Source organism: Oncorhynchus clarkii, unplaced genomic scaffold (genome assembly GCF_045791955.1).
Source record: "Oncorhynchus clarkii lewisi isolate Uvic-CL-2024 unplaced genomic scaffold, UVic_Ocla_1.0 unplaced_contig_10500_pilon_pilon, whole genome shotgun sequence".
Taxonomy (NCBI): Eukaryota; Metazoa; Chordata; class Actinopteri; order Salmoniformes; family Salmonidae; genus Oncorhynchus; species Oncorhynchus clarkii.
The window spans coordinates 127,672-150,733 of NW_027258047.1; the positions used below are offsets into that span (position 1 = coordinate 127,672).

The 23,062-nt window shown below is 41.3% G+C and overlaps 1 protein-coding gene across 1 annotated transcript in view; it reads right to left on the reverse strand.

Annotated features, from left to right (window-relative positions):
• Positions 1 to 12,571: 12,571 nt before the first annotated feature.
• Positions 12,572 to 23,062, reverse strand: part of LOC139394631 (sodium-dependent dopamine transporter-like) — a 31,741-nt gene continuing 21,250 nt past the window's right edge. Inside the window, exons 8-15 of the mRNA XM_071142735.1 lie at positions 22,545 to 22,669; positions 21,495 to 21,607; positions 21,026 to 21,154; positions 19,743 to 19,842; positions 16,895 to 16,995; positions 15,236 to 15,403; positions 14,072 to 14,143; positions 12,572 to 12,671 (exon numbers count right to left, since the gene is read on the reverse strand). Of these exons, the coding sequence (XP_070998836.1) occupies positions 12,648 to 12,671; positions 14,072 to 14,143; positions 15,236 to 15,403; positions 16,895 to 16,995; positions 19,743 to 19,842; positions 21,026 to 21,154; positions 21,495 to 21,607; positions 22,545 to 22,669 (832 nt within the window). The 3' untranslated portion in view covers positions 12,572 to 12,647. The remainder of the gene's footprint in view (positions 12,672 to 14,071; positions 14,144 to 15,235; positions 15,404 to 16,894; positions 16,996 to 19,742; positions 19,843 to 21,025; positions 21,155 to 21,494; positions 21,608 to 22,544; positions 22,670 to 23,062) is intronic.

Consider the following 23,062-nt stretch of genomic DNA (forward strand, 5'->3'; position numbering starts at 1 on the left):
CCTTTAAAGTTTGAAAAGTAATTTAGTTTTAATTAGATATCAAGGGACCAATCGGAGGTCCTGTGTTGAATCTTGAACATCGAAGAAAAACATGTTTGTTTTTGTGGACTATATATTGTGTTGCATGGCAACAGAGATGCAGAACATTTCACAGTGTGTATGGCTCTCAAAGGTGCAATATGCAGAAATAACTCCGACCATTTCCTGGTTACTAAAATTCGAACAGTTCGCCTAATGTCAGTTTATGTGACAAAACAAGCAGCCATTGTGTAGAGAATCATCGTACCATCTAAACCGCTGTGAAATATATTTTACATAAACCCGAAAAAAAATTGAATGTTCAGCTGTTTGAATCTGGTGTACAAAACCGAAACTTAAGAATGGGGAAGCATAGAAATAGCACACATAGAAGAGATCTACTGCTTCTTAGATTTGTTTTCAATGATAATCACAGATCTATAACTGACATTTCTATGTGAATTTTCATTGTGTCGGCCAAAATGGGACACATTGCAGCCAGAAACAACAGAGGTTAGATCACACCAAGACAACAGAGGTTAGATCACACCAAGACAACAGAGGTGATGAATGTCATTTTGTTATTTCTAAATGTATGCCTAATTTCCATGGTACATTTACAATAACATGATTTTACAATATTGTAGACATTCTGGTCAATTCGTACATGTAGACATAGTAGCCTATTACTACAGATCTATGCAGCTTTTAAATCCTTTACAAACCCACAGAGAGATCACTCAAACATCACAGCAACAGGAGCACAGTGTGTTGTTACTGACAAGGCCACAAGATGGTGGCATAGTATTAGATGTTGAACCAGTCTTTCTCTCTCTCTCTCTCTGTCTCTCTCTCTCTCTGTGTGTCTCTCTCTCTGTCTCTCTCTCTCTGTCTCTCTGTCTCTGTCTCTCTCTCTCTCTCTCTCTCTCTCTCTCTCTCTCTGTCTCTCTCTCTCTCTCTCTCTCTCTGTCTCTCTCTCTCTCTCCCTCTCTCTATCTCTCTCTCCCTCTCTCTCTCTCTCTCTCTCTCTCTCTCTCTCTCTCTCTCTCTCTCTCTCTCTCTCTCTCTCTCTCTCTGTCTCTCTCTCTCCCTCTCTCTATCTCTCTCTGTCTCTCTCTCTCTCTCCCTCTCTCTATCTCTCTCTCCCTCCCTCTCTCTCTCACTCTCTCTCTCTCTCTCTCTCTCTCTCTCTCTGTCTCTCTCTCTCTCTCTCTCTCTCTCTCTCTCTCTGTCTCTCTCTGTCTCTCTCTCTCTCTCTCTCTCCCTCTCTCTCCCTCTCTCTCCCAGTATGTGAAGACATTAAATAAGAATAGAATCCATTATTTCTAAATGATAGTTTTAATGGTTTGAGACTATACAGTACTTTAGAAGAAGTATTAGATGTATTAGTATTAGATGTAGTAATGACAGCAGTTAAACCCCTATCCTAGAGGTGGTTATTAGATATAGTAATGACAGCAGCAGTTAAACCCTATCCTAGAGGTGATTATTAGATGTAGTAACGACAGCAGTTAAACCCTATCCTAGAGGTGGTTATTAGATGTAGTAACGACAGCAGTTAAACCCTATCCTAGAGGTGGTTATTAGATGTAGTAATGACAGCAGTTAAACCCTATCCTAGAGGGGGTTATTAGATGTAGCAATGACAGCAGTTAAACCCTATCCTAGAGGTGGTTATTAGATGTAGTAATGACAGCAGTTAAACCCTATCCTAGAGGGGGTTATTAGATGTAGTAATGACAGCAGTTAAACCCTATCCTAGAGGTGGGTTGACTCAAAGTGCGAGAGAGAGAGGGAGAGAGAGGGAGAGAGAGAGAGAGAGAGAGAGAGAGAGAGAGAGAGAGAGAGAGAGAACGAAGGAGAGCGAGAGGAATAGGGAGTATGGGGGAGAGAGAGAGAGAGAGAGAGAGAGAGAGAGAGAGGGAGAGAGAGGGGGAGAGAGAGGGGGGGGAGAAAGGAGGAGAGAGAGAGAGGAATAGAGAGCAGGGGGGAGAGAGAGAGAGAGGGAGAGAGAGAGAGAGAGAGCGAGAGAGAGAGAGAGAGAGAGAGAGAGAACGAAGGAGAACGAGAGGAATAGGGAGTAGGGGGAGAGAGAGAGAGAGAGAGAGAGAGAGAGAGAGAGAGAAAGAAGGAGAGAAAGAGGGAGAGAAAGAAGGAGAGAGAGAGGAATAGAGAGTAGGGGAGAGAGAGAGAGCAGAAGATGATGACAGATTACGATGACATAAACAGTCACAATCACAGTGTAATTCCCCAAGGATTCCCGTTCGTGCATCACTTATGAAAATCCTCCTGGACCTCTCCAAACACTGTTCTCTCATCCATAATCAGTTGGCTGCATTGTGTAGTCAAATCAATATAACCTGGAAATGACAAATTATGGTGTCTTCAACCCCCTCCTCCTTCTTCCCTTCTTTAAAAAAATAAACAAGATGCTTGTTGTCCTGCTTTTTAAATGATCAGTATTATCAATATTTCTTAAATGTTTTCTGGTGTTGTTATTGACCTCTCTACCAACAGCTGGCAGATCATTTTCTGAGACATCCACATGGTTTGTATTGTGGTGTGGTGTTGTTTTGTTGTGGTGTGGTGTTGTTTTGTTGTGGTGTGGTGTTGTTGTGTTGTGGTGTGGTGTTGTTGTGTTGTGGTGTGGTGTTGTTGTGTTGTGGTGTGGTGTTGTTTTGTTGTGGTGTGGTGTTGTTTTGTTGTGGTGTGGTGTTGTTTTGTTGTGGTGTGGTGTTGTTGTGTTGTGGTGTGGTGTTGTTGTGTTGTGGTGTGGTGTTGTTTTGTTGTGGTGTGGTGTTGTTTTGTTGTGGTGTGGTGTTGTTTTGTTGTGGTGTGGTGTTGTTGTGTTGTGGTGTGGTGTTGTTTTGTTGTGGTGTGGTGTTGTTTTGTTGTGGTGTGGTGTTGTTTTGTTGTGGTGTGGTGTTGTTTTGTTGTGGTGTGGTGTTGTTTTGTTGTGGTGTGGTGTTGTTTTGTTGTGGTGTGGTGTTGTTTTGTTGTGGTGTGGTGTTGTTGTGTTGTGGTGTGGTGTTGTTTTGTTGTGGTGTGGTGTTGTTTTGTTGTGGTGTGGTGTTGTTTTGTATTGTAGTGTATTGTATTGTAGTGTATTGTATTGTATTGTAGTGTAGTGTATTGTATTGTATTGTAGTGTAGTGTATTGTATTGTATTGTAGTGTAGTGTATTGTATTGTATTGTAGTGTAGTGTATTGTATTGTATTGTAGTGTATTGTATTGTATTGTATTGTATTGTAGTGTAGTGTAGTGTATTGTATTGTAGTGTAGTGTATTGTATTGTATTGTAGTGTAGTGTATTGTATTGTATTGTAGTGTAGTGTATTGTATTGTATTGTAGTGTATTGTATTGTATTGTATTGTATTGTAGTGTAGTGTATTGTATTGTATTGTAGTGTATTGTATTGTATTGTAGTGTAGTGTATTGTATTGTAGTGTAGTGTATTGTATTGTAGTGTATTGTAGTGTATTGTATTGTATTGTAGTGTAGTGTATTGTAGTGTATTGTATTGTATTGTAGTGTATTGTATTGTAGTGTAGTGTATTGTATTGTAGTGTATTGTAGTGTATTGTATTGTATTGTAGTGTAGTGTATTGTAGTGTATTGTATTGTAGTGTATTGTATTGTAGTGTATTGTATTGTATTGTAGTGTATTGTATTGTATTGTATTGTATTGTAGTGTAGTGTATTGTAGTGTATTGTATTGTATTGTAGTGTATTGTATTGTATTGTAGTGTAGTGTATTGTAGTGTATTGTATTGTAGTGTATTGTATTGTATTGTAGTGTAGTGTATTGTAGTGTATTGTATTGTATTGTATTGTAGTGTATTGTATTGTATTGTAGTGTATTGTATTGTATTGTAGTGTATTGTAGTGTATTGTATTGTATTGTAGTGTAGTGTATTGTAGTGTATTGTATTGTATTGTAGTGTAGTGTATTGTAGTGTATTGTATTGTAGTGTAGTGTATTGTAGTGTATTGTATTGTATTGTAGTGTAGTGTATTGTATTGTAGTGTAGTGTATTGTATTGTAGTGTAGTGTATTGTAGTGTATTGTATTGTATTGTAGTGTAGTGTATTGTATTGTAGTGTAGTGTATTGTAGTGTATTGTACTGTAGTGTATTGTATTGTAGTGTAGTGTATTGTAGTGTATTGTATTGTATTGTAGTGTATTGTATTGTATTGTAGTGTAGTGTATTGTAGTGTATTGTATTGTATTGTAGTGTAGTGTATTGTAGTGTATTGTATTGTATTGTATTGTATTGTAGTGTAGTGTATTGTATTGTAGTGTAGTGTATTGTAGTGTATTGTACTGTAGTGTATTGTATTGTAGTGTAGTGTATTGTAGTGTATTGTATTGTATTGTATGTATTGTAGTGTAGTGTATTGTATTGTATTGTATTGTATTGTTGTAGTGTAGTGTATTGTAGTGTATTGTAGTGTGTTGTATTGTATTGTAGTGTATTGTAGTGTATTGTAGTGTATGGTATTGTATTGTATGGTATTGTATTGTAGTGTATTGTAGTGTATTGTAGTGTATTGTAGTGTATTGTATTGTATTGTAGTGTAGTGTATTGTATTGTGTAGTGTTGTATTGTAGTGTAGTGTATTGTAGTGTATTGTATTGTATTGTAGTGTAGTGTATTGTATTGTAGTGTAGTGTATTGTATTGTAGTGTAGTGTATTGTAGTGTATTGTACTGTAGTGTATTGTATTGTAGTGTAGTGTATTGTAGTGTATTGTATTGTATTGTAGTGTATTGTATTGTATTGTAGTGTAGTGTATTGTAGTGTATTGTATTGTATTGTAGTGTAGTGTATTGTAGTGTATTGTATTGTATTGTATTGTATTGTAGTGTAGTGTATTGTATTGTAGTGTAGTGTATTGTAGTGTATTGTACTGTAGTGTATTGTATTGTAGTGTAGTGTATTGTAGTGTATTGTATTGTATTGTAGTGTATTGTAGTGTAGTGTATTGTATTGTATTGTATTGTATTGTAGTGTAGTGTAGTGTATTGTAGTGTGTTGTATTGTATTGTAGTGTATTGTAGTGTATTGTAGTGTATGGTATTGTATTGTATGGTATTGTATTGTAGTGTATTGTACCTCCTCACATAATGAACTGAGTGAATTCAGTACCGTTCCAGATATCTGGAAAAGGCCAAACCAATTACCTTTACTGAGCTGTTGATGTTGTCCATCTGGCAAAAAATGACTTTAATGTCTATCTTTAATGACTTTAATGTCTATCTTTAATGACTTTAATGTCTATCTTTAATGACTTTAATGTCTATCTTTAATGAATTTAATGTCTATCTTCGTCTTAAAGAGAAAACCTATTTCAGGTAGCCATTTTGTACAGATCAAACAGAATTGTCTGCAGCCCGTGTTTGCCTGAAGAGTTGTTGTTGAAGGGAAGCAGAACAGTGTATTGACAGTTTGACTGTCAGATAAGGTCTAGAGTGGTTTATATGTCCTGTTGATTGGGCTGCGCTCTAGATAAAGGCCTCTAGCCTAAATGTTGCCCCCTGGCGTCTCTCTCTCTGTCTGTTTAAGCGGGGGGAGTTAGGGTTAGGGTTGGTTACATTTGATACCATCTCAAGACAATAGAAGCCCCTCTAAAATATACATTTAATACCATCTCAAGACAATAGAAGCCCCTCTATTGGTTACTTTTGATACCATCTCAAGACAATACAAGCCCCTCTATTGGTTACATTTGATACCATCTCAAGACAATACAAGCCCCTCTATTGGTTACATTTAATACCATCTCAAGACAATAGAAGCCCCTCTATTGGTTACATTTGATACCATCTCAAGACAATAGAAGCCCCTCTAAAATATACATTTAATACCATCTCAAGACAATAGAAGCCCCTCTATTGGTTACATTTGATACCATCTCAAGACAATACAAGCTCCTCTATTGGTTACATTTGATACCATCTCAAGACAATTGAAGCCCCTCTAAAAGATACATTTAAATTACACAAATAGAGTATACAGAATACACGTAATAGATCACAGTACATATGTCATTTAAAATAAAATAAAAGCTGTTTTTAAACAGTATTGAATATTTTAACACTTTCCTGTTAACAATTAAACCTGATGTCCTTTGTAGAGACATTCAGATAATTGGCTGTTAGCTGTTTCTGTTTCCAAATAGCCTGTTTAAGAGACATACGATGGAGAGCTATGGCCATGTTACCCAACACATCTTGGTGTTTTATTAGGATCTCCATTAGTTACTGCTAAAGCAGCAGCTACTCTTCCTGGGCCAGTCCACACAGAACATGACATAATAAAGAACATTAATAGACAAGAACAGATCAAGGACAGAACTACAAACATTTGAAAAAAGGCACACACAAATCAATACAAACACACAGATGATCTAGGCCAAATAGAGGCGTTGTGCCAGTCAATAAGACATCTTCATTAACTGTATATTATCTCTGTAACAGGGGAACCATAGATCAGGCAGGTAGCCTGGTGGATTAGGAGCGTTTGGGCAATTGAAAGATTTTCCGGATCGAATCCCCCGAGACGACAAGGTGAAAATATTTTGTTCTGCTCACTCTCAGGGGAATGAGATATGCAAAAACAATATATATATTTCACACCTTGTGCAAGTTACCCGTACAGAGAATATAGAGAAACAGAACTATATAAACCCCCCTCGTTATATATAGCTCTGTGTCCACTTCAATTGTCTTTGGTTTACTTGGATTCTAGTGCACTACAGTATTGCACTAAAACTATAATGTTGGATGCACCCTATTCCCTATTCAGGGAACTATTTTTGACTAGGGCTCTGGTCAAAAGCAGTGCACTATATAGGGAATAGGGTGCTATTGGGTTGAGGTCAGTCCATTTAATACGGCTAGTTATTTATGGAGGGACAAAAATGTATGTTTTTCTAACTGTCCGTCGTATTAATAATGGACTGTATTGGACTGTAACACAGGGCTTGAGACAACTAGCATGCTATCTTAGAGGCTGTCTTGAAAGTCGTACATATTGCGATCACTTTAAAAAAAAAAAGAGAGAGATTTTAGAGTTTTGAAGATCGGACTGTCTTTTCAAAGACTGTCCTTCCGGAATTTATTTAAGTCAAGCTTCAATGTAATATATATGTTTTCGAATTGAACTAGGGTTAAGAGCAAATTGTTATTTACAACGACGGCCTACACCGCCCAAACCTGGACGATGCTGGGCCAATTGTGCACCACCCTATGGGACTCCCAATCACGGCCAGTTGTGATAGACGGCCTGGAATTGAACCAGGGTGTCTGTAGAGACACCTCTAGCACTGAGATGCAGTGTCTCAGACCGCCGCGCCACATGATAGACCTGAAGAGTTTTGTTACTAAACACAGGTCATTTTGTGTTGCTTAAGTTGCCATAATAATATAATATATAAACACCCTGAAATTATTGACCCCCTTGATAAAGAGGAGCAAAAAATGACTGTATAAAATAAATATATACTGGGCTATATTGACAACAAACTGGGAAATGACATTATTTATACTAATACAATTGCTGTGAGAATGTTTTCTCAAAGGTAGCGGTCGAAGTTATTGACACCCCTTTTTTCAATACTTTTCAATGTCTAACCTTGTAAATATAGAGCCACTGAGCCTTTTACTAGAATGTTTTCTGAGATTCTAGAACACCTTGTAAATATAGCTGAGCCTTTTACTAGAATGTTTTCTGAGATTCTAGAACACCTTGTAAATATAGCTGAGCCTTTTACTAGAATGTTTTCTGAGATTCTAGAACACCTTGTAAATATAGCTGAGCCTTTTACTAGAATGTTTTCTGAGATTCTAGAACACCTTGTGAATATAGCTGAGCCTTTTACTAGAATGTTTTCTGAGATTCTAGAACACCTTGTAAATATAGCTGAGCCTTTTACTAGAATGTTTTCTGAGATTCTAGAACACCTTGTAAATATAGCTGAGCCTTTTACTAGAATGTTTTCTGAGATTCTAGAACACCTTGTAAATATAGCTGAGCCTTTTACTATAATGTTTTCTGAGATTCTAGAACACCTTGTAAATATAGCTGAGCCTTTTACTAGAATGTTTTCTGAGATTCTAGAACACCTTGTAAATATAGCTGAGCCTTTTACTAGAATGTTTTCTGAGATTCTAGAACACCTTGTAAATATAGCTGAGCCTTTTACTAGAATGTTTTCTGAGATTCTAGAACACCTTGTAAATATAGCTGAGCCTTTTACTAGAATGTTTTCTGAGATTCTAGAACACCTTGCAAATATAGCGCACACTGAGCCTTTTACTAGAATGTTTTCTGAGATTCTAGAACACCTTGTAAATATAGCTGAGCCTTTTACTAGAATGTTTTCTGAGATTCTAGAACACCTTGTAAATATAGCTGAGCCTTTTACTAGAATGTTTTCTGAGATTCTAGAACACCTTGCAAATATAGCGCACACTGAGCCTTTTACTAGAATGTTTTCTGAGATTCTAGAACACCTTGTAAATATAGCGCACACTGAGCCTTTTACTAGAATGTTTTCTGAGATTCTGGAACACCTTGCAAATATAGCTGAGCCTTTTACTAGAATGTTTTCTGAGATTCTAGAACACCTTGTAAATATAGCTGAGCCTTTTACTAGAATGTTTTCTGAGATTCTAGAACACCTTGTAAATATAGCTGAGCCTTTTACTAGAATGTTTTCTGAGATTCTAGAACACCTTGCAAATATAGCGCACACTGAGCCTTTTACTGGAATGTTTTCTGAGATTCTAGAACACCTTGCAAATATAGCGCACACTGAGCCTTTTACTAGAATGTTTTCTGAGATTCTAGAACACCTTGTAAATATAGCGCACACTGAGCCTTTTACTATAATGTTTTCTGAGATTCTGGAACACCTTGCAAATACAGCTAAGCCTTTTACTAGAATGTTTTCTGAGATTCTAGAACACCTTGTAAATATAGCTGAGCCTTTTACTGGAATGTTTTCTGAGATTCTAGAACACCTTGTGAATATAGCTGAGCCTTTTACTAGAATGTTTTCTGAGATTCTGGAACACCTTGTAAATATAGCGCACACTGAGCCTTTTACTAGAATGTTTTCTGAGATTCTGGAACACCTTGCAAATATAGCGCACACTGAGCCTTTTACTAGAATGTTTTCTGAGATTCTAGAACACCTTGTGAATATAGCGCACACTGAGCCTTTTACTAGAATGTTTTCTGAGATTCTAGAACACCTTGTAAATATAGCTGAGCCTTTTACTAGAATGTTTTCTGAGATTCTAGAACACCTTGTGAATATAGCTGAGCCTTTTACTAGAATGTTTTCTGAGATTCTAGAACACCTTGTAAATATAGCTGAGCCTTTTACTAGAATGTTTTCTGAGATTCTAGAACACCTTGTGAATATAGCTGAGCCTTTTACTAGAATGTTTTCTGAGATTCTAGAACACCTTGCAAATATAGCGCACACTGAGCCTTTTACCTTTTACTAGAATGTTTTCTGAGATTCTAGAACACCTTGTGAATATAGCTGAGCCTTTTACTAGAATGTTTTCTGAGATTCTGGAACACCTTGCAAATATAAATATAGCGCACACTGAGCCTTTTACTAGAATGTTTTCTGAGATTCTGGAACACCTTGCAAATATAGCGCACACTGAGCCTTTTACTAGAATGTTTTCTGAGATTCTAGAACACCTTGTGAATATAGCGCACACTGAGCCTTTTACTAGAATGTTTTCTGAGATTCTAGAACACCTTGTAAATATAGCTGAGCCTTTTACTAGAATGTTTTCTGAGATTCTAGAACACCTTGTGAATATAGCTGAGCCTTTTACTAGAATGTTTTCTGAGATTCTAGAACACCTTGTAAATATAGCTGAGCCTTTTACTAGAATGTTTTCTGAGATTCTAGAACACCTTGTGAATATAGCTGAGCCTTTTACTAGAATGTTTTCTGAGATTCTAGAACACCTTGCAAATATAGCGCACACTGAGCCTTTTACTAGAATGTTTTCTGAGATTCTAGAACACCTTGCAAATATAGCGCACACTGAGCCGTTTACTAGAATGTTTTCTGAGATTCTAGAACACCTTGCAAATATAGCGCACACTGAGCCTTTTACTAGAATGTTTTCTGAGATTCTAGAACACCTTGTGAATATAGCGCACACTGAGCCTTTTACTAGAATGTTTTCTGAGATTCTAGAACACCTTGCAAATATAGAGCCACTGAGCCTTTTACTAGAATGTTTTCTGAGATTCTAGAACACCTTGCAAAAATAGCGCACACTGAGCCTTTTACTAGAATGTTTTCTGAGATTCTAGAACACCTTGCAAATATAGCGCACACTGAGCCTTTTACTAGAATGTTTTCTGAGATTCTAGAACACCTTGCAAATATAGAGCCACTGAGCCTTTTACTAGAATGTTTTCTGAGATTCTAGAACACCTTGTAAATATAGCGCACACTGAGCCTTTTACTAGAATGTTTTCTGAGATTCTAGAACACCTTGCAAATATAGAGCCACTGAGCCTTTTACTAGAATGTTTTCTGAGATTCTAGAACACCTTGCAAATATAGCGCACACTGAGCCTTTTACTAGAATGTTTTCTGAGATTCTAGAACACCTTGCAAATATAGCGCACACTGAGCCTTTTACTAAAATGTTTTCTGAGATTCTAGAACACCTTGTGAGGATAAAGGTGCTGAGACTTATGCTAGAATGTTTACCAGAGATTCTAGAACACCTTGTGAGGATAAAGGTGCTGAGACTTATTCTATAATGTTTTCTGAGATTCTAGAACACCTTGTGAGGATAAAGGTACTGAGACTTATTCTAGAATGTTTTCTGAGATTCTAGAACACATTGTGAGGATAAAGGTACTGAGACCTATTCTAGAATGCTTTCTGAGATTCTAGAACACATTGTGAGGGATCTTAGAACAGTCCTCCAAACAGAATCCTTTCAGATCCTTGATCTCCTCTGTCTGTGCTTATGGACTGGCTCTCTTCAATTCACACCACAGGTTTTCAATGGGGTTCAAGTACGGAGACTGAGAGGGCCATTGCAAAAAATGTTGATTTTGTGGCCAATGAATCATTTCTTTGTGGATTTTGACGTGTGCTTGGGGTTATTGTCTTGCTGGAAGATCTACTTGTGACCAAGTTTCAGCCTACTAACAGAGACAACCAGGGTTTTTGGATAAAATGTCTTGGTTCTGGGTAAAGATCATGATGCTGTTGACCTTAACAAGGATCCCAGGACCAGTGGAAGCAATTTAGTCCCATAGCATCAAAGATCCAGCACAATATTTCACAGTAGGTACGGGGTTCTTCTCTGCTTGTGCATTCTCTGCTTCAACGCCACGCCCACCACTGGTGTACGTGGCCAGAGATATTTATTTCATCTGATATTTATGTCATCTGACTAAAGCACCGGTTCCAGTCCATGTGCCAGTGTCATGTATCAAATTACAGGTGTTTACATTTGTTGGTTGACATGAAAATAGAGCTCTTTACCCACTGTAAAACATGGTGGTGGATCTGTGATGTCATGGGGCTGTTTAGCCTCCATTCGTCCTGGGATCCTTGTTAATAAGGTCAACGGCATCATGAACTTTACCCAGAACCAAGACATGTGTGTCAATTATTTTGAACCCACCTTTGAGGAAAAAGTTTAAACAAAATTATCTTTCTCTGAGCAATTGTATTAGCATAAAATAATGAAAGAAAAAAAATTAGCATACACTATAGCTCAGTATTTAAATCATTTATTTAATATTTATTTTTTCTCATCTTTATCAAGGGTGTCAATCGTTTTGGACCCCCCCTCGGTACATTTGAAAACATTTTCAGAAGAGAAGTAACAGACAACACATTTTTGAAGTGTCAAAAGGAAACTGTTGGCAAAATATAAAAAGCTAGTTTACTATGTAACGGGTATATGTTGTCACAAACTTAACTTAAAACATGTACACTTTCAGATACAGTTAAATACAGTAATGTCCTTTTGTTATTGGCTATGTTGTTTCTGTAATAAATACTATTTCTCTTAGTTACCTCTACAACAGATAATCATATAATATTTTTTCATCAGGATTTTACACTAAACCAAATGCTCAGATTTTTTTTCCGCTCACAAAATAAACATGAATATATTGGTGTATTATCCATAATCATAACAGTCATTGTTTAAGATTGATATTTTGACCGAACATCACCAACATCCTGATCTAGATCACAGCACACAACCACACGTCCATTGAGGAAATTAAAGACCACTACGATTTGACAGCTTGGTTGGCATTTCAAACACTTCTCTCTCCTCTTGTTACGGGATAAACTCTCTTCACATGTCTGCTGTGCCTCCTTCTAGCCATCCATCCCTCACTCTATCCCTCCATCCATCCCTCACTCTATCCCTCCATCACTCTCTCTATCCATCCATCCATCCATCCTTCCCTCTCTCTATCCATCCATCCCTCCATCCATCCCTCACTCTATCCATCCCTCCATCACTCACTCTATCCATCCCTCCCTCCCTCTCTCTATCCATCCATCCTCCATGTGAACGGACCTCTGTCTTCTTCCTGGGCTCAGATCACCATCCAGTGTTGGAGCTGTGGAAACCAATGGTAAAGGACAATAAATACACTAAGGTAGAGTAAGGTAAGGTAAGGTAGGGTAAGGTGGGGTAAGGTAGGGTAAGGTAGGGTAGGGTAAGGTAAGGTATGGTAAGGTAAGGTAAGATACGGAATGGTAAGGTAAGATAAGGTAAGGTAAGGTAAGGTAAGGTAAGGTAAGGTAAGGTAGGGTAAGGTAAGGTAAGGTAAGGTAGAGTAAGATAAGGTAAGGTAAGGTAAGGTAAGGTAAGATAAGGAATGGTAAGGTAAGGTAAGATACGGAATGGTAAGGTAAGATAAGGTAAGGTATGGTAAGGTAAGGTAAGATAAGGTAAGGTAAGGTAAGGTAAGGTAAGGTAAGGTAAGGTAAGGTAAGGTAAGGTAGAGTAAGATAAGGTAAGGTAAGGTAAGGTAAGGTAAGATAAGGAATGGTAAGGTAAGATAAGGTAAGGTAAGGTAAGGTAAGGTAGGGTAAGGTAAGGTAAGGTAAGGTAGAGTAAGATAAGGTAAGGTAGGGTAAGGTAAGGTAGAGTAAGGTAAGATAAGGAATGGTAAGGTAAGGTAAGGTAAGGTAAGGTAGGGTAAGGTGGGGTAAGGTAAGGTAAGGTAAGGTAAGGTAAGGTAGAGTAAGGTAAGATAAGGAATGGTAAGGTAAGGTAAGGTAAGGTAAGGTAGGGTAAGGTGGGGTAAGGTAGGGTAGAGTAAGGTAGGGTAAGGTAAGGTAAGGTAAAGTAAGGTAAGATAAGGTAAGGTAAGGTAGGGTAAGGTAAGGTAAGGTAAAGTAAGGTAAGATAAGGAATGGTAAGGTAAGATAAGGTAAGGTAAGGTAGGGTAAGGTAAGGTAGGGTAAGGTAAGGTAAGGTAAGGTAAGGTAAGGTAAGGTAGGGTAAGGTAAGGTAAGGTAAGGTAGGGTAAGGTAAGGTAAGGTAGGGTAAGGTAAGGTAAGGTAAGGTAAGGTAAAGTAAGGTAAGATAAGGAATGGTAAGGTAAGATAAGGTAAGGTAAGGTAGGGTAAGGTAAGGTAGGGTAAGGTAGGGTAAGGTAAGGTAAGGTAGGGTAAGATAAGGTAGGGTAAGGTAAGGTAAGGTAAGGTAAGGTAAGGTAAGATAGGGTAGGGTAAGGTAAGGTAAGGTAAGGTAAGGTAGGGTAAGGTAAGGTAAGGTAAGGTAGGGTAAGGTAAGGTAAGGTAAGGTAGGGTAGGGTAAGGTGGGGTAAGGTGGGGTAAGGTAAGGTAGGGTAAGGTAAGGTAGGGTAAGGTAGGGTAAGGTAAGGTAGGGTAAGGTAGGGTAAGGTAAGGTAGGGTAGGGTAAGGTGGGGTAAGGTAAGGTAGGGTAAGGTAAGGTAAGGTAAGAAGGGGAGGTTAAGTAACGTCAAGTAAACAGTGAAGAGCAGCTTACCGTAAACCTCCTAACTTCTCCGTTATCCACCAGGTGGTGTTCGTGCTCAGGCGTTATGGCGTAGGCCAGTCTCTACAGGAAGACAGGACGGGAATCACTTACCAAAGAAACTAACTTGTCTTCATTATACAAATCATTGTGCATTACCAAGCTGGATATTCATATTTGCTGGTGATGTTATAGCTCACCAACCATATTGCTCACATACCAAATATATATGTGTCACTGTCAGTGTTGACATTTCTGTGCATTGATGTTGATGAAAGTGGGCATCACTTTGGCTAAAGGTGTCTGCTAAATCACCATAGCAGCATATATCAATACAAACCAGACTTCCCACGTATATAAACCAGACTTATATAAACCAGACTTATATAAACCACTTATATAAACCAGACTTATATAAACCAGACTTATACAAACCAGACTTATACAAACCAGACTTATACAAACCAGACTTCCCACGTATATAAACCAGACTTATATAAACCAGACTTATATAAACCAGACTTATATAAACCAGACTTATATAAACCAGACTTATACAAACCAGACTTCCCACGTATATAAACCAGACTTATATAAACCAGACTTATATAAACCAGACTTATACAAACCAGACTTCCCACGTATATAAACCAGACTTATATAAACCAGACTTATACAAACCAGACTTATATAAACCAGACTTATACAAACCAGACTTCCCACTTGTATAAACCAGACTTATATCAACCAGACTTATATAAACCAGACTTATATAAACCAGACTTATATAAACCAGACTTCCCACTTGTATAAACCAGACTTATATCAACCAGACTTATATAAACCAGACTTATATAAACCAGACTTCCCACTTGTATAAACCAGACTTATATAAACCAGACTTCCCACTTGTATAAACCAGACTTATATAAACCAGACTTATATAAACCAGACTTATATAAACCAGACTTATATAAACCAGACTTCCCACTTGTATAAACCAGACTTATATAAACCAGACTTATATAAACCAGACTTCCCACTTATATAAACCAGACTTATATAAACCAGACTTCCCACTTGTATAAACCAGACTTATATAAACCAGACTTCCCACTTGTATAAACCAGACTTATATAAACCAGACTTATATAAACCAGACTTATATAAACTTACATCACAGAACTTTCCAGGTAAGGTGCACATCTTGTAGATGGCATAGAGAGGCACCATGGTCATGGAGGATATAGCCAAGCACCAGCCAATCATGTTGGCCCATATGGGAAACGTGTACGTCCCGTAGTTAGGAGGGTTAAAGGTCGCGAAGCTCACCACCACCATGAACTGGAGAAACAGAGGGTTTTGGGGTTAGGACACTTTCCTGTTTCAAGTCATAAGGACACGTATGGACTAGCCTCTACTGAAGCTAGCAAACTGTAGTTAGTGCCTAGACCTTGGTGTGCATGACTGAGAGCTGTCATAAGGACACTTATGGACTAGCCTCTACTGAAGCTAGCAAACTGTAGTTAATGTCTAGACCTTGGTGTGCATGACTGAGAGCTGTCATAAGGACACTTATGGACTAGCCTCTACTGAAGCTAGCAAACTGTAGTTAGTGCCTAGACCTTGGTGTGCATGACTGAGAGCTGTCATAAGGACACTTATGGACTAGCCTCTACTGAAGCTAGCAAACCTTGGTGTGCATGACTGAGAGCTGCATGGACCTTGGTGTGCATGACTGAGAGCTGCATGGACCTTGGTGTGCGTGACTGAGAGCTGCATGGACCTTGGTGTGCATGACTTGAGAGCTGCATGGACCTTGGTGTGCGTGACTGAGAGCTGCATGGACCTTGGTGTGCATGACTGAGAGCTGCATGGACCTTGGTGTGCATGACTGAGAGCTGCATGGACCTTGGTGTGCATGACTGAGAGCTGCATGGACCTTGGTGTGCATGACTGAGAGCTGCATGGACCTTGGTGTGCATGACTGAGAGCTGCATGGACCTTGGTGTGCATGACTGAGAGCTGCATGGACCTTGGTGTGCATGACTGAGAGCTGCATGGACCTTGGTGTGCATGACTGAGAGCTGCATGGACCTTGGTGTGCATGACTGAGAGCTGCATGGACCTTGGTGTGCATGACTGAGAGCTGCATGGACCTTGGTGTGCATGACTGAGAGCTGCATGGACCTTGGCGTGCATGACTGAGAGCTGCATGGACCTTGGTGTGCATGACTGAGAGCTGCATGGACCTTGGCGTGCATGACTGAGAGCTGCATGGACCTTGGTGTGCATGACTGAGAGCTGCATGGACCTTGGTGTGCATGACTGAGAGCTGCATGGACCTTGGTGTGCATGACTGAGAGCTGCATGGACCTTGGTGTGCATGACTGAGAGCTGCATGGACCTTGGTGTGCATGACTGAGAGCTGCATGGACCTTGGTGTGCATGACTGAGAGCTGCATGGACCTTGGTGTGCATGACTGAGAGCTGCATGGACCTTGGTGTGCATGACTGAGAGCTGCATGGACCTTGGTGTGCATGACTGAGAGCTGCATGGACCTTGGTGTGCATGACTGAGAGCTGCATGGACCTTGGTGTGCATGACTGAGAGCTGCATGGACCTTGGTGTGCATGACTGAGAGCTGCATGGACCTTGGTGTGCATGACTGAGAGCTGCATGGAGCTTGGTGTGCATGACTGAGAGCTGCATGGAGCTTGGTGTGCATGACTGAGAGCTGCATGTGGACTATTCACCTGGTTCCATTTTGCACCAGGTAAACTAAAAAATACTTGACATGTTTGACCCAGGTGTTTCTCTCTTTATGAACTCACCAGGAGGAAGCACGGGCTGACAAACTTCCAGCACAGTCTCCAGTACAGGCCTGGTCTCTGTCCGATCATCTCCTCGATGTCGTCACTGAACCGATCCACTCCTGAAGGGAAGAGTTCAAACAGTAGCAGTGAAAAACGTGTGACGGTTCATCATTATAACCAGGGTTGGGGTCAATTCAAATTGAAAGCTGTCAATTCAGGAAGTTTTTTTTATTTTTTAATTTTTTTAAAGACCATCGATTGTCAATAGACTTAAAAGTAAAAGCTATTTATTTTTAAAAGGTTTTCTTTTCATTTTTGAAGTTTAAAATCAAATCACTTTCTGAATTGACTACCTTCAATTCGAATTGAACCCTTAACCTGATCAAAACCCTTGAGTTGTCATTCACAGAGCAAAGAGAGGGAAAGGGGAGGTTTCTACCACAGCAGACAGGAAGCCTTGAGGATTAGCAATAGTTGTCTTTGTGTTCTCTCGTTCTGGGGAAACGACAGTCCATTGGAAATACAAGGATATTAACATTCTGGTAGCATGTTTAATATCACCAGCATCCAGTTCCTTTCCTCATCTAGGCTTCTCCTCACTCAACCTTCTCTCTTTGTTCCTTGCCTGGGAGGCACTTCTCAAAGCCCAGGCATAATCCCAATGTGACTGGAGCCTATGGAGAGCAGGCAGCTGTTCCTGTGGAGGGCACAGGGTGCCACAGCCACCTGTCAGTAGAGATGGAGCCAGGGAAAAGGCCCGGAGAAGCCTGGGGCTAAAGTAGTCTGCCCTCCCAGGCTGAGGCCACCACGGCAGGGCAGCAAGCTGACCACACTGACCCCCGAGCCACAAGGCTGGTTAGACATACACATGAATGCACACGCACACACACACACACACACACACACACACACACACACACACACACACACACACACACACACACACACACACACACACACACACACACACACACACACACACACACACACACACACACACACACACACACAGCACTGTCTGGACCCCGTGACCAGCAGTATAGTAGATCAGACTAGCAGTCTAAACCAGAAGTGAGCTTTGGAGACGTTCTTTTTTTTAACCTGAATTCACTCTGGAGACGTTGCTGTAAAATGCCTGTGGGCTTTCAGATAACTTCAATGTTGTCTGAGCAAAGCAAGTTGCTCGTCGTACTGTAGTGTCACACTCAAGAAAGTGTAAAGGAAAGACAAAAATACGGTGATGAGCTTTTTAATGAGCCTTTTCAATAAACACAGAGGGTCTTAGTCTGGTGATGATTGAGGCTTGGCTGCCGTTTGACAAATACAAATCTATCTCTTATCCATTAATTATCTCTGAAGGAGATACCTCTACCTGCACTGTTGACTAGATTATCTCTGAAGGTAGCCTACCTGCACTGTTGACTAGATTATCTCTGAAGGAGATACCTCTACCTGCACTGTTGACTAGATTATCTCTGAAGGAGATACCTCTACCTGCACTGTTGGCTAGAGCACATGTGTCAAGACCAGAGTGGGCACACACACACACACACACACACACACACACACACACACACACACACACACACATACACACATCCACACACACACACACACAGACACACATCCCTGCCCTGCCCGACACACATACCATATAACGCCACATTTGTTGTGACAAAATCGTCAGTAAGGTTGAAAATGTGATGGGAATCCATTTTTTGTTTCAGTACATGGGAATTGAACATCAAAAGTTATTTTAATGTGCACTACATCATCACACACAGCCGTCTATCTGCAACAAGTCAACTTGAGGTGAACACACCTCTGGCGGCAGAATTAGCATTTTGTTTTTATGCCCGATTTTTTAATATTCGCATGAAAATCTGGCGTCACTTGGATGGAAAACTATCTTATAAGGGACTTTGTTGGGCCTCCACAATCACTTTGAGATACTTTGGGATGATTTGAAAAGGATGCTAGAGAAACGCTACTATCGGTAGCCACGACTTGAATGGGATTTGTGACACAGATGCTAACGCGTTAGCGCGCGGAAACAGTGCCAGGGGAAATAAAAACCAAAGTATGGATGGATGTCATACCTCGTCCGGAGACTGTTTTACGGGGTTAGGAAACCCATGTGTCGTTTTGTCATTTTGGGTGTACTATCCCTTTAAGTTAGAATTGAAAGACACGGCACAAGGGAATCTTCCATCGGGCCTAGCTTATATTTCTGACATCCAAGTATCATCAGAACCACAACAGACCCCCCCCCCCCCCCCCAAAAAAAAAAACCATCAATCTTTACACCACAGACTGGGATGTTGACCTCAGATATTCAATATCAATACACTATTGTTTGTATGTAATGTGTCTCTGTCCACTCCAAACACCTAAACTCTAAATAGTCATATGAACCATACACTCTGAGTGGCAGAAACACACCAGAGACAGGCGTTTTACCTCCCGGTCCTCTGACAGCTAATGAGGCAGTGTTGCATGGCGGCACAGCAGAGGAAGATCCAGACTGATATCCCATCAGACCCTATCAATAGCCTAATAGGACATCAGCTTGGATGGCCATGAAGAGCTAAGAGTCTCCCCTCCTCACCTCTTCCTCCCTCCTCACTCCTCACTCCTCACCTCCTCCTCCTCCCTCCCTCCTCACTCCTCACTCCTCACTCCTCAATCCTCACCTCCTCCCTCCCTCCTTCTCCCTTCTCACCTCCTCCTCCTCCTCCCTCCTCCTCCTCCCTCCTCACTCCTCACCTCCTCCCTCCCTCCTCCTCCCTCCTCACTCCTCACCCCCTCCTCCTGCTCCTCCCCTCCTCCTCTCCCATCCTCCCCCCACCTCCTCTCCCCTCCTCACCGTAGAACCAGGCGATGCCGATGGCCTCAATAAGCACTCCAAAGAGAATGGATGTCCCAGCAGCAAAATGGTCCAGCAGAGTGAACACATAGATACCACCCTGGAGAGGAGAGGAGAGGAGAGGAGAGGAGAGGAGAGGAGGGGAGAGGAGAGGAGAGGAGAGGAGAGGAGAGGAGAGGAGAGGAGAGGAGAGGAGAGGAGAGGAGAGGAGAGGAGAGGAGAGGAGAGGAGAGAGGAGAGGAGAGGAGGGGAGAGGAGAGGAGAGGAGAGGAGAGGAGGGGAGAGGAGAGGAGAGGAGAGGAGAGGAGAGGAGAGGAGAGGAGAGGAGAGGAGAGGAGAGGAGAGGAGAGGAGAGGGTAGAGGAGAGGAGATGAGAGGAGAGGGTAGAAGACAGGAGAGGAGAGGAGAGGAGAGGAGAGGAGAGGAGAGGAGAGGAGAGGAGAGGAGAGGAGAGGAGAGGAGAGGAGAGGGTAGAAGAGAGGAGAGGAGAGGAGAGGAGAGGAGAGGGTAGAAGAGAGGAGAGGAGAGGAGAGGAGAGGAGAGGGTAGAAGAGAGGAGAGAGGAGAGGAGAGGAGAGGAGAGGGTAGAGGAGAGGAGAGGAGAGGGTAGAAGAGAGGAGAGGAGAGGAGAGGAGAGGAGAGGAGAGGAGAGGAGAGGAGAGGAGAGGAGAGGAGAGGAGAGGAGAGGAGAGGAGAGAAGAGGGTAGAAGAGAGGAGAGGAGAGGAGAGGAGAGGAGAGGAGAGGAGAGGGTAGGGTAGGGTAGAAGAGAGGAGAGGAGAGGAGAGGAGAGGAGAGGAGAGGGTAGAAGAGAGGAGAGGAGAGGAGAGGAGAGGAGAGGATAGGAGAGGAGAGGAGAGGAGAGGAGAGGAGAGGAGAGGAGAGGAGAGGAGAGGAGAGGAGAGGAGAGGAGAGGAGAGGAGAGGAGAGGAGAGGAGAGGGTAGAAGAGAGGAGAGGAGAGGAGAGGAGAGGAGAGGAGAGGAGAGGAGAGGAGAGGAGAGGAGAGGAGAGGAGAGGGTAGAAGAGATGAGAGGAGAGGAGAGGAGAGGAGAGGAGAGGAGAGGAGAGGAGAGGAGAGGTGGGTAGGGGAGAGGAGAGGAGAGGAGAGGAGAGGAGAGGAGAGGAGAGGAGAGGAGAGGAGAGGAGAGGAGAGGAGAGGGTAGAAGAGAGGAGAGGAGAGGAAAGATTCCATTTGATTTCTCTTATATTAGCCATGTGTCATTCATGCAAATTCCTTAGATGCTTGAGGAATAACTTTACACACACATCTTTTTCGTCCACTTACATTAGTGACACAGAACAGTGAGATGAGGAAGGTGGACACGACGATGAAGAGGGTGAAGAGTTCCCGGTGTTTATGGAGAAACTTGAACTCATCCATCAATCCTGTGATCACTGACTCCATCCCTCCCATCTAGAGACCAGAGACAGAGCACAGAACACAGAACACAGAGCACAGAACACAGAACAGAGAACACAGAACACAGAACACAGAGCACAGAGCACAGAACAGAGAACACAGAACACAGAACACAGAACACAGAACACCATAATTTAGCTGAAATTGGTCCGTGCACTTTACCTATAGCAGGATTAGCCAGCCCTGATCCTGCTGGGTCGGACCAAAAGCCTGCACACCTATTAGCTCCCCAGGAGTAGGGTTTGTCACCACTAGCCTATAGCATGTTGCCACCTCAGAAACTGGAGGTTGATCAGTTCATAGTTTGTTCTATAATGGTGAGCGGTGTACTCACAGCACTGTCGATGCCCAGAGTCAGCAGCATGATGAAGAAGATGACGGCCCACACTGATGACCCTGGTAATGTTGCAATGGCCTCTGGGTAGATGATGAACACCAGACCAGGACCTGTATGGGACACAACAACACAGATGAATGATCTCGTGTTAATCAAACATCTATTTTGTGATGGGAGACTTGTCTGAAGAACGCAGCAAACCCAACATTTGTTAAATTAACAGCGGTGACAATGTAGACCACATGATTGATTTGTGCTGATAAACACATATAGATTTCCAATCAGCCCTGACAACAAGACCAGAGCACGTTTTTTTGCTAAACATTTTGATAGATAAACAACATTTAATATTGCACGTCATAAAGACAATGACATCAATTTAGAGATCCCATCACACAAATAATGATTGGCTGAAAAATCTATTGGAAATGTCAATACATCTAACTATTTTTTATAAAGAACAAAACAATCATTTCAGGTCTCCAACGTTATCTGAGAAAAGAGTGCGAAGCATTAAGAATACTGACCCTATGTGGTCACCTTGTCCAGAACACTAAGAATACTGACCGTCTGTGGTCACCTTGTCCAGAACACTAAGAATACTGACCGTCTGTGGCCACCTTGTCCAGATCACTAAGACTACTGACCATCTGTGGCCACCTTGTCCAGAACACTAAGAATACTGACCGTCTGTGGTCACCTTGTCCAGAACACTAAGAATACTGACCGTCTGTGGTCACCTTGTCCAGAACACTAAGAATACTGACCGTCTGTGGTCACCTTGTCCAGAACACTAAGAATACTGACCGTCTGTGGTCACCTTGTCCAGAACACTAAGAATACTGACCGTCTGTGGTCACCTTGTCCAGAACACTAAGAATACTGACCGTCTGTGGTCACCTTGTCCAGAACACTAAGAATACTGACTGTCTGTGGCCACCTTGTCCAGAACATTAAGAATACTGACCGTCTGTGGCCACCTTGTCCAGAACACTAAGAACACTGACCGTCTGTGGCCACCTTGTCCAGAACATTACGACTACTGACCGTCTGTGGCCACCTTGTCCAATGGCACGCTGTGTTTATGGGACATGTAACCCAGGAAGGAGAAGATGACGAAGCCGGAGAAGAAGCTGGTCAGGGAGTTGATGGAACTGGTGATGATGGCATCTCTGGAAGAGAGAGTGAAGATGACAAGAACATATTCATATACCTGGTAGATCCAGAACAGACAGGGAACATCTGTCTATAGAACAGACAGGGAACATCTGTTTGACTGGTGTTATATACATGACCAGTAGGTATTACTGTCCTCTATAGAACAGACTGGTGTTATAGACATGACCAGTAGGTATTACTGTCCTCTATAGAACAGACTGGTGTTATAGACATGACCAGTAGGTATTACTGTCCTCTATAGAACAGACTGGTGTTATATACATGACCAGTAGGTATTACTGTCCTCTATAGAACAGACTGGTGTTATAGACATGACCAGTAGGTATTACTGTCCTCTATAGAACAGACTGGTGTTATAGACATGACCAGTAGGTATTACTGTCCTC